Raw genomic sequence first — 14,000 nt, forward strand, 5'->3', positions numbered from 1 at the left:
GTGTTTTTGGATTTTGCAAGCAGTGATAAAATCCTTTTCATTGAGATTTTTTTTTTTTTTTTACTTTTTGATGATACCTGGTGATGCACAGGGTTTACTCCTGGCTCTGCACTCAGGAATTACCCCTGGCAGTGCTCAGGGGACCATATGGGATGCTGGGAATCGAACTCGGGTCAGTCACGTGCAAGGCAAATGCCCTACCTGCTGTGCTATTGCTCCAGCCCCAGATTTTTGTTTGAATGTAAGAAGAAAAATTCTACTAAAATAGTTCTTTCTGAAAGATCGATCAGCACTTTCACTTTGATTTATAAATAATGACACTTAGAGAATTTGCAAAAAAGAAAAAAAAGAAAGAAAAACAACTCCAAGTACTCCTTCTCCCAGCTCCTTGAAAAATTTAGCCTGTTTGCACATGCTCCGCCGAAACTCGACCCAGGTGGCCACACTTTTGTGTGGCGAGATACTGCTGATCAACCAGAATCTGGAGCCTAACTAGACTACTTCCGGTTCCAGAAACTACTTGCAACCATGTCTCTAGACTGAACTAAGCCATAGCCCCACGCCGGCCGAGGACTGGAAATATCCTTTTTTCTCGTCGGGTGGCGTGGTGTCAGCCATAATATGAGGACTATTCATTAAGCAGGCACGAACTTGGTGGCTCGGGAAGGAGGGGGCAAAAATTCTATGTACTTGAAACAACGGGACTTCATATCTCTCCAGTCTCAGCAATGGAAAACTAATTATCAAATGCTGCATTGGCAGTAGTGCTGTCTTTATTGGGTGAAAACTCCAACAATACTGAATGTTGTGTTGAAATATGGAATGTAATCAAGGTAAAGTGAAAATGAAGTGAAATTTATCAACTAAGCAGGCAGGGATGGGGGCGGGGGGCGGGGAGTGGGAGGTATACTGGGGTCTTTGGTGGTGGAATATGGGCACGGGTGAAGGGATGGGTGTTTGAGTATTGTATAACTGAGACATAAACCTGAGAACTTTGTAACTTTCCACATGGTGATTCAATAAAAAATTAAAAAAAAAATTAGCCTGTTTTCCTATGAAAAGGGACAAAAAACATAAGGGAAAACAGGCTGCTTCAAGTCTAGTTCACAGATATAGGGGAGACCTAAATGCGGGCCCCCAGTAAATCCTCCTTGCTTTCTGGACACAAAAATGACCCCACAGGGGGATCCCACGTGTACTCTCTAGTCACTGAGTCTTTTTCCCATCACCCCATACCCCCCAACTTGAAGTTCAAAGTTAGTGGGTGAGGTAAGCCTGGAATATCATTGTGTGGCTAAGCAAAGCCCTTTCAAGTTTTGCCCTATATTACAATGGTCTAGGCTTTATCTTTTTAGAGAGACATTTTTTTCAAAAGTTAAATTTTTTAAATTAAGGGCTTCCGCTTCTTGTTTGAATGAAGGGCAGATAATCGGTATAAGATCAAGACATACACAAAAAAAGTGACTTTATGGTTGGGAGCTAGGAAAGGGAGATGTATAAAAAGTTTTTTTTTTTCTTTTTGGGTCACACCCAGCGATGCACAGGGGTTACTCCTGGCTCTGCACTCAGGAATTACCCCTGGCGGTGCTCAGGGGACCATATGGGATGCTGGGAATCGAACTCACGTCAGCCACTTGCAAGACAAACGCCCTACCCGCTGTGCTATTGCTTCAGCCCTGATGTATAAAAGTTTGAAGCTATTATTTTTATGGAAAGGAAGTGAGTAAACTTATATTAAAGAAGCATACAATATTTGAAATTGTGTCTGGTTGAGGTGGAAGATAATTGAAAGAGAAGAAATCTCAGACGCTGAGGGGGAAAGAGGGGAGAAATGAAGATGGGGAGAGAGGCTAAAGAGTTTTGGATGGCCGGCTTGGCCTGGAAGTTTCCAGCCACATTTCTTATCACTCCCTTTGAAATGCTAATTGTTAGCCTTTCACCTAGGTCTCTCAAAAAGCCAGAGATTCAGGCATTCCCCACAGGACAGCTACAGCCCCACTAAAAGGAGTCTTCCCTGGGCTGCAAAAGGAAACTGAGTTTTGTGCTGTAACCTCCTAACCCCAGGAACTCCCCAGCCTGCCAGAGAGAGAAGCTTAAGCAAACAAAGGAAACTTGACAAAGTGATGTTTAACAGTAGACTGTGACCTGTCAGCTAACAACAAATAGCAAGCCATCCCTATGGCAGTTTTTATTTATATTCATCCAGAGACGTGAAATACTATGAGCTAATGCCAGCTTTGGTTACAACTTTCACACCTTGCTGAACTACTTCCTAACACCCCAGACCCCACTGCCCAACACCCAATGCCTGTATTGACTTCACTGTCACAATTCTGCCAGCTTTCTTCTGACCACACCTGAGTCCATGCAGCTCTGGGGTCAGGATTAGTTGTTGAATGGTTAACATCGTCATTGCTCTTATTAACACTCTGATCTCAACATCCTTCACACATACACCATGGACAGCGTTTGTTAGAAATGCACCACCACAGAAGCTGGAGCCATAGCTATGGCACCTGCCCTGCACGCGAATGACCCAGCTTCAATCTCTGGCAACCCATGTGACCTCCTGGGCCCTGCTAGGAGTGATCCCTGAGCACAAAGCCAGGAGTAAGTCCTGAGCACCGCTGTTCAATTTCTCACATCCTGTATGGTCTACTGGGCTCTGCTAGGAATGATCCCTGAGCACAGAGCCAGGAGTAAGTCCTGAGCTTGCTGTTCAGTCTCTGGCATCCCATATGATCTCCTGAGCCCTGCTAAGAGTGACCCCTGAGCTCAGAGGCAGGAGTAAGTCCTGAGCACAATTAGATGACTCAAAAATAATAACAAAAACAGCATAAAGAAATGCAGAATCACAGACTCACTTCAGATATTCTGAATCAGGGACCTGAGCTATTTACAGAGGGTAGGCATTTGCCTTTCATGTGGCCGACCTGGGTTTGATCCCAGCATCCCATATGGTTCCATGAGCATCACCAGAAGTAATTTCTGAGTGAAAGCCAGGAGTAACCCCTGTGCATCGCCAGATACACTGTACACTGTCATCCCGTTGCTCATCGATTGGTTCGAGCGGGCACCAGTAACGTCTCTCATTGAGAGACTTATTGTTACTGTTTTTGGCATATCCAATACGCACGGGTAGCTTGCCAGGCTCTGCCGTGTGGGTTCGATACTCTTGGTAACTTGCCGGGCTCTCCAAGAGGGGCAGAGAAATCGAACTCCGGTCAGCCGCTTGAAAGGTGAATGCCCAGCCGCTGTGCTATAGCTCCAGCCCGCATCGCCAGGTATGACCTAAAAAGAAAACAAAAAGAAATCTAAAGACTTTCTTCATATTTTATTTTTGGGGCCATATGCAGCAGTAGTCAGGGCTTACTCCTGGCTCCATGCCCAGGATCGGGATGGGGAGACCATATGGGATACCAGGGGAATTAGCCCAGGTCGATATCATGCAAGGCAGGTACCCTGCCCATTGTACTATCACTCTGACATGTACATGTCTATGCATTTTAAGTAATCTTATTGCTACTCAGCTATTATACAAAAATGCTTTGAAAGATGAGACTCGCTTCAAATGCCATGTCTGTCCTGTCTTTTGATAGCATTTTGTGCTTTTAGTTACAAACTATCTTTTGTTTCTAGTGACAAATACTACACATTTGTTTAAAGTAAGGACCATAATTGTAAACTCTCTTCCATAGTTTCTATTACTGTATATATCATAATTCCATATTTAGTAAAGACCAATGAAATAATAATTGCAACAGCTATTCAGTCTTTTATATTCTTTGTTTTGTTTTGTTGGGTCACACCCGACTGTGCTCAAGGTTTATTCCTGACTTTGTGCTCAGGGGTTACTTCTGGGGAATATAGGGGACCACATGGGATGCCGGGCACCAAACCTGTGTCAGCTGTGTGCAAGGCAAGCACCCTATATGCTATATTATTGCTTCAGGCCCAATATATATTCTTTTTTTTTTCCCCTTTTGGGTCACACCCAGCGATGCACAGGGGTTACTCCTGGATCATGCACTCAGGAATTACTCTTGGTGTTGCTTGGTGGACCATATGGGATGCTGGAAATCAAACCCAGGTTGGCCACGAGCAATGCAAGGCTCTACCCACTGTGCTATTGCCTCAGCTCCGCCAATATATATTCTTGATTCATTATTTTCAAATGTATATATCAAATTTAACTTGCTTTTCTTGTTCTTGTTCTTCCTCCTCCTCCACCTCCACATCCTCCTGCTTCCTCCTCCTCTTCCTTTCCCTTCCTCTTCCTTTTTTCCTTCTTTTATTTTGTGTTTTTTTAAACTTTTTTATATAATCACTGTGAGATAGACCCTTACAAAGCTGTTTGTAATTAGGTTTCAGTCATGCAGTATTCCAACATCCTTCTCTCTCTTTTTTTTTTTTATCTCCCATTTAGGTGATGTCTTCCCAGTGCAAATGAACCCAATAGCTCAATCTCAGTTTATACCTTTGGCTGAAGTTCTTTGCTGTGCTATCTCTGATATGAATTCAGCTCAGATCATGGTAACACAGGAATCCCTATTGGAGCATTTGAAGATTCACTACCCAGGTAAAGTAATGTATTTTTCTGAATTACCAATTACCAATTAACAAGTAACAAGTAACCAAAAGTCTCACAATGGAGATGTTACTGATGCCTGCTGGAGCAAATCAATGAACAATGGGATGACAGTGCTACAGTGCTACGGTGTTACCAATTAATTGCATGTCTTTGGTTTCCCTTATTTGTTTTTATTGTAGTGTCACACCTGTAGTACTCAGAGCTACTCTCTGACTTCATGCTTTGAGATAGCTTGGAAACCATGCAGTGCTGGGGATTGAACCAAGGCCTCCCACCTGCAAAGCATGTATTGAGCTGTATCTTTAAAACCCCTGCTTTCTTTTTTTCCTTGTGTACATTTCCCACCATCAATATTCCCAGTTTCCCTCCCATCCCTACCTCCACCCCCACTGCTGCCCCTGCCTGCCTCTATGACAGGCACTTCTCCTTTTTCTCTTTCTTTCCCTCTGGATATTATGATTTGCAATACACATACTGAGAGGTTATCATGTATATCCTTTTATCTACTTTTAGCACTCAGTTCTTGCCTCCTGTTTCATTTTTACTCCTGGCTCTGTGCTCAGGGTTCACTCCTGGCAGGACTCCAGAGACTGCAAGTCAAACCCTGGTAACTGTGTGCAAGACAAGCGCCCTTCTCTCTGTACTATGCCTCCAGCCTCATATTTATTTAGTTAGTTCTTGGGCCACACTCAGGGATGCTCAGGGGTTACTCCTGGCTCTATGCTCTGTAATTACTCTTGGTGGTGCTTGGGGGACCATGTGGAATGCCAGGGATTGAACCCAGATTGACCATAAGTGCAAGGCCATCATTTTATGTGCTGTACAACACTGTTTTTATTTTTAATTATTCACTGCTTTTAGGGTCACACCTGATGGTGCTCAGGAGTGACTCCTGGCTCTGTACTTAGGAATCATTCCTGGTGGGCTCAGGGGACCATATAATATGCAGGGGATTAAACCTATGTCGTCCATTTGCAAGGCAAGGTTTTCCCCACTGTACTAACTCCAGTCCTGTTTTCTTTTTTCTTTCTATTTCTTTCTTTCTTTCTTTCTTTCTTTCTTTCTTTCTTTCTTTCTTTCTTTCTTTCTTTCTTTCTTTCTTTCTTTCTTTCTTTCTTTCTTTCTCCTTTTCTTTCTTTCATTTGTTCTTTCGTTTGTTCTTTCTTTCTCCTTTTTCTTTCTTTCATTTGTTCTTTCGTTCTTTCTTTCATTCATTCTTTCTTTCTATTTTGCTTTTTGGGTTACACCTGGCAATGCTCAGGGATTACTCCCAGCTCTGCACTCAGAAATCACTCCTGGCGGTGCTTGGCGGACATATGGGATGCTGGGGATCAGAGCTGGGTCTACTGCGTGCAAGACAAGCATCCTACCTACTGTACTATCACTTTGGACCCCTGTTTTTTATTATTAAATACATACATAAACTAGACATACTGAATTTTTAAATTATAAAATCTTTTTTTGTTTTGTTTTTGGGCCACATCAGGAGTTACTCCTGGCTCTACTCTCAGGAATTACTCCTGGCAGCTTGTGCTCAGGGCTTACTTTTTTTTTTTTAGTTTTTCTTTTTTATTGAATCACTGTGAGATCGACCCTTACAAATATGTGATGCCGAGAATCGAATTGGGTTGACCACATGCAAGGCAACTACCCTACCTACTGTACTATCACTCTGGCCCCTAAAGTCTCATTTTAGAGCCCTGTCAGAAGAAAAGCCAACGTCAACATATTTGATAGAATATCTTTCTTACTTTCCATATGAGTATTTTCAAAAATAGCACTTGTGGCAACAACTGTGACTCTGTAGAAAGGAGTGCAAAGCAGGAAAAGGGAAAAAAAATCACGGTCTCCCCACCTCATATTATCCCTTTCCTATTTCTCAGAGATGATGAAATGTCTTCAGTTTATGTATATTTTTATAAATTGTACTAGAATACAATACCACTGAGCAACACCTCTGCCCCCCTTCATTTTCTCTTGTCATTTTTTTGTTTGCGGGCCACACCCAGTGATTCTCAGGGCTTACTTCTAGCTCTTTGATTAGGGCTCATTCCTGGGAGTTCAGATATCATATGGGATTCTGAGGATCTACCCTGGGTCAACCGCATGCAAGGCAAGTGTACTATGTACAACTGTACTGTCTCTGGTCCAACCAACCCCCTCCATACAGTTTTTTTTTTCTTTTTGGGTCACACCTGGCAATGCACAGGGGTTATTCCTGACTCTGCACTCAGGAACCACCCCTGGTGGTGCTCAGGGGACCATATGGGATGCTGGGAATCAAACCCGGGTCAGCCGCGTGCAAGGCAAACACCCTACCCGCTGTGCTATTGCTCCAGTCCCTACAGTTTTAAGACTTTTCTTCACACACACCTGCCTGTGCTCAGGGCTTACTTTTTTTTTTTTTAGTTTTTCTTTTTTATTGAATCACTGTGAGATAGACCCTTACAAAGCTGTTCACGATTAGGTTTCAGTCATACAGTGTTCCTAGAACCCATCCCTCCACTAGTTCATATTTCCCAGCACCAGTGTCCCCAGTTTCCCTCCCATCTCCCCATCACTACCCCACAAACACACAGCCTGCCTCTATGGCAAGAGCTTTCTCTCTCTCTTCCTCTCTCTCCCTCCTTCTCTCTCCTTTTGGGCACTGGGTTTGCAATACAGATACTAAAAGGTTATCAGATATATCCTTTTACCTACTTTTACACTCAGTTCTTATCCAGCATGATAATTTCCAGCTATTATTGTCATACTAGTCCCTTCTCTATCTTACTCTCCGGGGGGATTACTTCCAACTCTCCACTCAGTGGTCACTCCTGGCATAGTTTAGAGGACCATATTAGGTGCCAGGGAATGAACCAGGTTGGTGAGCACCCTGCCTACTGTACTCTCACTCCAGTCACTTTTAAAAATTATTTTACTTTTTATACTAGAAAATTTCAAACACGTAAGAAGTTGACAGAATAGTGTAATGAGCTCATTTGTATTTGTTCTACAGTTGGAAGAATGACTTTCACTTCCAATTCTTCTTACTTTCCACTTACTGGCTGCTTTTTTTCTCCTGCCCCTAGAGGTTGTTTTTTGTTTTGTTTTGTTTTCTTCAGTTGTTTGGGTCACACCCGGTGATGCACAGAGGTTACTCCTGGTGGTGCTCAGGGGACCAGATGGGATGCTGGGAATCAAACCTGGGTCGGCTATGTGCAACGCAAACGCCCTACCCGCTGTGGTATTGCTCCAGCCCCCTGCCCCTAGAGTTTTAATATTTAAGCTGTGAGACCGCGATTGTTATAGACTCCCATGTTTGCTCCAATAATGTGCTCCTTAATAAAATGTAAACTCATAATGGGTCTGTCTAATTTAGTATTTGCATTAATTCAGATTTTCTCTAGTTAAGCAGTAAGTAATCTTGTTTGTTTTTGTTTTTCCTGGTTAGCCATGCCAGGCAAATGCCCTACCCACTGTACTGTCCTCCAGCCTTCATTTTATTTTTATTTATTTATTTATTTATTTATTTATTTATTTATTTATTTATGCCTTTTGGGTCACACCCAGCGATGCCAGGGGTTACTCCTGGCTCTGCACTCAGGAATCACCCCTGGCAGTGCTTAGGGGACCACATAGGATGCTGGGAATCGAACCCGGATCTCCTGCGTGCAAGGCAAATGCCCTACCTGCTGTGCCATCACTCCAGCCCCCTGGATTGTTTGTTGTGTTTAAAGACTTAAGTGTCTTCTTTAAAATATGTGTAAAACACTTGTTTTTTTAGGCATTGCAGTTCCACCTCAAGATATTCTCTATACCACTCTGGGATCTCTGATTAAAGAAAGGAAGATTTATCACACTGGAGAAGGGTACTTCATAGTTACACCCCAGACTTACTTCATCACAAATACAACCACTCAGGAAAATAAGAGGGGCCTCTCAGATGACAGTCACCCACTGCCAACCTCCATTACCTATCTTGTGAGCATGGGAAGCTGTGCAGAGTTAGCCAAAGAAAATACTTCTCCCCTTTCCCATTGTCAGTCTTGCCGGTGTTTCCCAGATGCGTGTGCTCAGGATGTACATGAGTTACTGGCTACTACTGAAGTGACTGGAAAAGGCCAGAAATGTCTCGGGGAATCCAAAGCTTTGGTACGGAATCAAGCAGTTTCAGTGTCAGAAGAGATTCATGTTCATGAGAACACCAAACCTGTGTCCTACGCAAAAGACCGAGAGAAAGGCAAGAAGTTTGGCTTTGGGCTCTTCTGGCGCAGTATATCCAGAAAGGAGAAGTCTAGAACAGAGCACACTAGTTTCTCAGCCCAGTTCCCACCGGAAGAGTGGCCTGTTCGAGATGAAGATAACTTGGATAACATCCCTCGGGACATTGAACATGAGATAATCAAACGTATTAATCCCATTCTGACAGTCGACAACTTGATCAAACATACTGCCCTCATGCAAAAATATGAGCAGAAAAAATATAATAGCCAGGGCACTTCAACTGATTTACCTATAGTCAGACATAAAAACTCTCACAAGGAGGTGCTTAAGAAAAGGCAGGGCTGGTCAGCGAAGCCTCGAAGGCAGGGCCATTTGCGTAGGGATAGACATAAGTCCAGGGGTCAGGGAAGCGATCCTAACCCTGAAAGAATTAGATTGCAGAAACAGCCCAAGCGCCTGGCTCCACAACCTACTTCCCAAATTAAAAGTGCAGATGAAGCTGTGGAGAAATCAGTTGGTGAGAATATGCCAATACTAGGTTCCCATGTGATTTATAAAAAGCAAATCAATAATCCTTTCCCGGGTTTGTCCCACAGAGGTGGGCCAATAACCAAAGGGCACAGTGTGCAGAAGACCAGTGATTTGAAACCCAGTCAATTTGGAACAAAGGGAAGGTCTGTCCGAAGGTCAGTGTCCTTGGCTTCCTCAAATGTCCTTACGGGTGATATCAAAAAGCAATATGCTGAACAATGCAATGATAAAATGAACGCAGAAGCCATTTATATGACTAATTTGACTGTCCAGCCTACCACTGATGAGCTCAAAGATCATCTCCTCAGTTACCCTCAACGTAGTGCTTTGCAAAATGGTAGCATGTGCCTGTTGAGACATGATGCATATGATGAAAGAAATAAGGCACTCCCTGAAGTGTTGGGGAAATGTTATTCTCACTTTGACACGCTAGGGGAGGTGGAAGAAGCACAGCATGACCTGCCATCTCCAGGGTCATCTTTTGAGAGAAAGTCCTCTGTTTGTAGATTTGTTGACAAAACAATGTATCAGTTTCAAAATCTTGCTCTTTTGGATTACTCAGTTGGTGTAAACCATGTGAAACCACCAGAGACCCAATACAGAGATTCAGGAGAACTCATTAAGAAGACATTTATTCAGGACACAGAGACCGCAAATCTGGAGAATGAAGGGCTTTCTGATGATGCCCAGATCTTCTATCGGAATGGAGAGGAGGAGGATGGTGCGTGCAGTTCATTGTATCTAGATGAAGATGACTTTTCTGAGGATGATGACTTATGTCAAATGTTGTCTGGCAACTTGTGGTATTCCTTCACAGGTGAAAGCAAAGAAAACCAGTTAGGAAAACTAAAGATGACTGAAAGACCTCTGACTGAGTACAACAACAATACACATAGTTTTGATCCTCAAATATTTAATGGAAGCAAATATTACAAACCCATCCAGTTGCTCACTAACCCAGCTGAAAACCAAAAACCTTCTCACTCTGCTGAAAGCCATGGCCTTACTCTGGGGACCCCATCCAGTTTTAACTATGAAGAAGAACCTAGTGTTGCTAAAATTGCACGGGCCTTAGTGCCTACTGATGGAAATATACTTGATTGCTATAGCAAAAGAAAAACCAGTTCTGAGGATGAAGCCCTTCAAGATACCCTGGGTGATGTGGCCAGTTGGAGCCCAAGTCTTCACAATCAGGATATGAAAAAACAGTCAACACAAAAGCTAGAACTTTTCAGTACTTCACATATGCCAGTGTTGGCTCAGAATATCCAACGTGAACACAGTCACTTAGAGGGGACAGAAAGCCATAGTATGGCAGGAGATAGTGGAATAGATTCCCCACGGTAAGTACATATAAAAGTATTTGATTGCCACTGTCTCACAGAAAAATGCAAACCAAGGGTCTTTTGAGTCACCGTGTGGAAGACCCTGAACAACTTTTTATTCGTTTTGGTCAACCTGGCTGTGCTCAGGGCTTATTCCTGGTTCAGTGCTCAGGGATCACTCCTGGCAGGACTCAGGGGACCATTGCAGTGCCAGGGATGGAAGTCGATTCAGTAGCACGCAAGGCAAATGCCCTACTGTTGTGCTATCTCTCTGGTCCCCTGAACAGTTTTTAAATGATATAATTTTGACATCTCTTATTGAATAAGCATATCAAGTCATAATAAAATCTTTTATATAATTGGATAGAATTCATTCTTAATGTAAGCCAAGATTCCTCTACTACTAAATCTTGATTGTTTTGGTTTGTTTTTGGTTCACACCTGGCAGTGCTCAGGGCTTAATCCTGGCTTTGTGATTAGGAATCACTCCTGGAGGTGCTCGGAGGACCATCTGGGATGCTGGGGACCAACCCAGGTCAGCCATGTGCAAACCAAGTGCCCTACATGCTGTACTCTCTACCTGGCCCTGAGAATTTATTGTTCTGACTAGATATCGGGTCTGAGAATTTTAGAAAATGTTAACATTGTATAAATTAGCTGCTTAATCATGGTATATGCTGTTGTGAATACTTTAAAATATAAAGAAAATTTTAGATTTGTAAAGCCTTCATACTGCTTCAGAATAACAGATCAATGTATAATGCGTTAAGAACACAGTTTCCCTTTGAAAGTAATAATTGCTACCATTTAAAATCTTTTTAGGACACAGAGTCTGGCATCTAATAATTCAGTCATTTTGGATGGACTGAAAAGACGACAGAATTTTCTACAGAAGTTTGAAGGCGCAAAGACCAGCCAAACGCTCAGCCCCAATTCCTTATTGCAACTAACTCCAGCCATAAATGTTTAGTTCTTATTTTTCTTTTAGGAAATTGTTTTTGTAAAAATGTACAGCATTGATATAGACTTCTAATCATTGACTATATAATAATCTCAAGTCAATCATATATACTATTAACCTCATATTTTGTTGTAGTTCCTGATTTTTTTAACATCTTATAGTTTTTTAAAAGCCTATTTTACTATGAATTTATTGGAAATATATAGATTACAATAAAACATGGAATTATTAGGACACTATTCAATGTAATTTTTTTTTCTTTTTTGGGTCACACCTGGTGATGCACAAGGGTTACTCCTGGCTCTACACTCAGGAATTACCCCTGGCGGTGCTCAGGGGACCATATGGGATGCTGGGAATCGAACCCGGGTCGGCCACATGCAAGGCAAACACCCACTGTGCTATTGCTCCAGCCCCTCAGTGTAATTTTTATCTGTCACTGTCATTGTCATCCCATTGCTCATCGATTTGCTCGAGCGGGCACCAGTAATGTCTCCGTTGTGAGACTTGTTACTGTTTTTGGCATATTGAATACATCACAAGTAGCTTGCCAGGCTCTACCTGCTCTGTCGTGCAGGTGAGATACTCTTGGTAGCTTGCTGGGCTCTCTGAGAGGGGCGGAGGAACTGAAGCCGGGTTGGCCACATGTAACGAGAACGCCCTACCACTGTGCTATTGCTCTAGCCCAATGTAATTTTTTTTTTTTTTTTTTTTTTTTTGCTTTTTGGGTCACACCGACAATGCACAGGGGTTATTCCTGGCTCTGCTCTCAGGAATTACCCCTGGCGGTGCTCAGGGGACCATATGGGATGCTGGGAATCGAACCTGGGTTGGCCGTGTGCAAGGAAAATGCCCTACCCGCTGTGCTATTGCTCCAGCCCCCCAATGTAATTTTTAAATAAAAAAAAAATTAAATGTATTTTTCAGTTAATAACTTCTCAAAATTCAAAGGATGCTATCTATCCCGTAGTAAGTTTTTCTATGTCAGGATTAATGTGTTCTTATGTTAAGTAGATCTCAGGAAATTTTGATAGAAAAATTTAAAAAATTGGGGCTGCAGTGTTAGCACAGTGGGTAGGGTGTTTGCCTTGCATGTGGCTGACCCAGGTTTGATCCCCCACATCCCATATGGTCCATCCATGCACTGCCAGGGGTAAACCCCTGAGCATTGCTGGATCTGACAAAAAACATTCAGAAAATGTTTTAGGGTTGCATAGACACTTTCTTTGCAGTTAAAGTCTTTTATCAGAAAGAATTTATATAGATGTATTACGTATTCTGCCATACATAATAGGCAACTGAGCTCCACTACCCCACCACCACGCTCCAGGCCGCTTTTCACACGCTTGGCCTAGCATCACTCATGAGCCAAGTCCCACGGAATCCAGGTAATGTGGAACTTTGTGATCTTGGACTCTGGCCTCAGCAGAACCTGGGAGCAGAGACCCTCTGCCTGCTTCTTCCAATCTCTGGTGACCCAGGGGTCACACCCATAAGCCACCTCCTGCAGGCACCCTATAATCTCATCGGCCACTCTCCAGAACTCACAGCTGCTTCTCCGGGAAGGAAGCATAAAATGAGGTCCCCATAACCATGCCATCAGTCTCTGAGCCAGGGGTGCCCCAAAGGGGGGGCGGTGAGAGCCCTCCCCACCTCAAGGGACCCAGCCCTAGCAGCCGACCTCCACTACCCCACCACTGCCACACTCCAGGCCGCTTTCCACATGCTCAGGCAAGCCTCACACATGAGTGAGCATATTCCTGGACCAAGCCTCTTGGAGAGCCCAGCAAGCTACCGAGAGTGTCCTGCCCCCACGGAAGAACCTGGCAAGCTCACCATGGCGTATTCTATATGCCAAATACAGTAACAATAACAGGTCTCATTCCCCTGACCCTGAAAAGAGCCTCCAATCATTGGGAAAAACGAGGAAGGAGAAGCTGCTAAAATCTCAGGGCTGGGATGAATGGAGATGTTACTGGCGCCCACTTGAGTAAATCGATGAACAATGGGATGATAGTGATATGGTGATACAGTGATGTATTCTGCAACAAGGATTTTTTTTTAATTTATTTATTTTTAATTAGAGAATCACCGTGAGGGTACAGTTACAGATTTATACACTTTTGTGCTTATACTTCCCTCATACAAAGTTTGGGAACCCATGCCTTCACCAGTGCCCATTCTCCACCACCCGTAAACCCAGTGTCCCTCCCACCCTCCCCAATCCCATCTCCCCCCCACCCCACCTTGCCACTGTGGCAAGGCATTCCCTTCTGTTTTCTCTCTCTAATTAGCTGTTGTGGTTTACAATAAAGGTGTTGAGTGGCCGCTGTGCTCAGTCTCTAGCCCTCATTCAGCCCGCAACTCCCTTCCCCCACATGGCCTT

At 43.4% G+C, this 14,000-nt stretch overlaps 1 protein-coding gene across 1 annotated transcript in view; it reads left to right on the forward strand.

Annotated features, from left to right (window-relative positions):
- STOX1 (storkhead box 1) overlaps positions 1-11,782 on the forward strand; it is a 50,459-nt gene extending 38,677 nt beyond the window's left edge. The window contains exons 2-4 of the mRNA XM_004617109.2: positions 4,427-4,579; positions 8,358-10,671; positions 11,476-11,782. Of these exons, the coding sequence (XP_004617166.2) occupies positions 4,427-4,579; positions 8,358-10,671; positions 11,476-11,623 (2,615 nt within the window). The 3' untranslated portion in view covers positions 11,624-11,782. The remainder of the gene's footprint in view (positions 1-4,426; positions 4,580-8,357; positions 10,672-11,475) is intronic.
- The last annotated feature ends 2,218 nt before the right edge of the window (positions 11,783-14,000 follow it).

The sequence above is a fragment of the Sorex araneus genome, chromosome 5 (genome assembly GCF_027595985.1).
Source record: "Sorex araneus isolate mSorAra2 chromosome 5, mSorAra2.pri, whole genome shotgun sequence".
Taxonomy (NCBI): domain Eukaryota; kingdom Metazoa; phylum Chordata; class Mammalia; order Eulipotyphla; family Soricidae; genus Sorex; species Sorex araneus.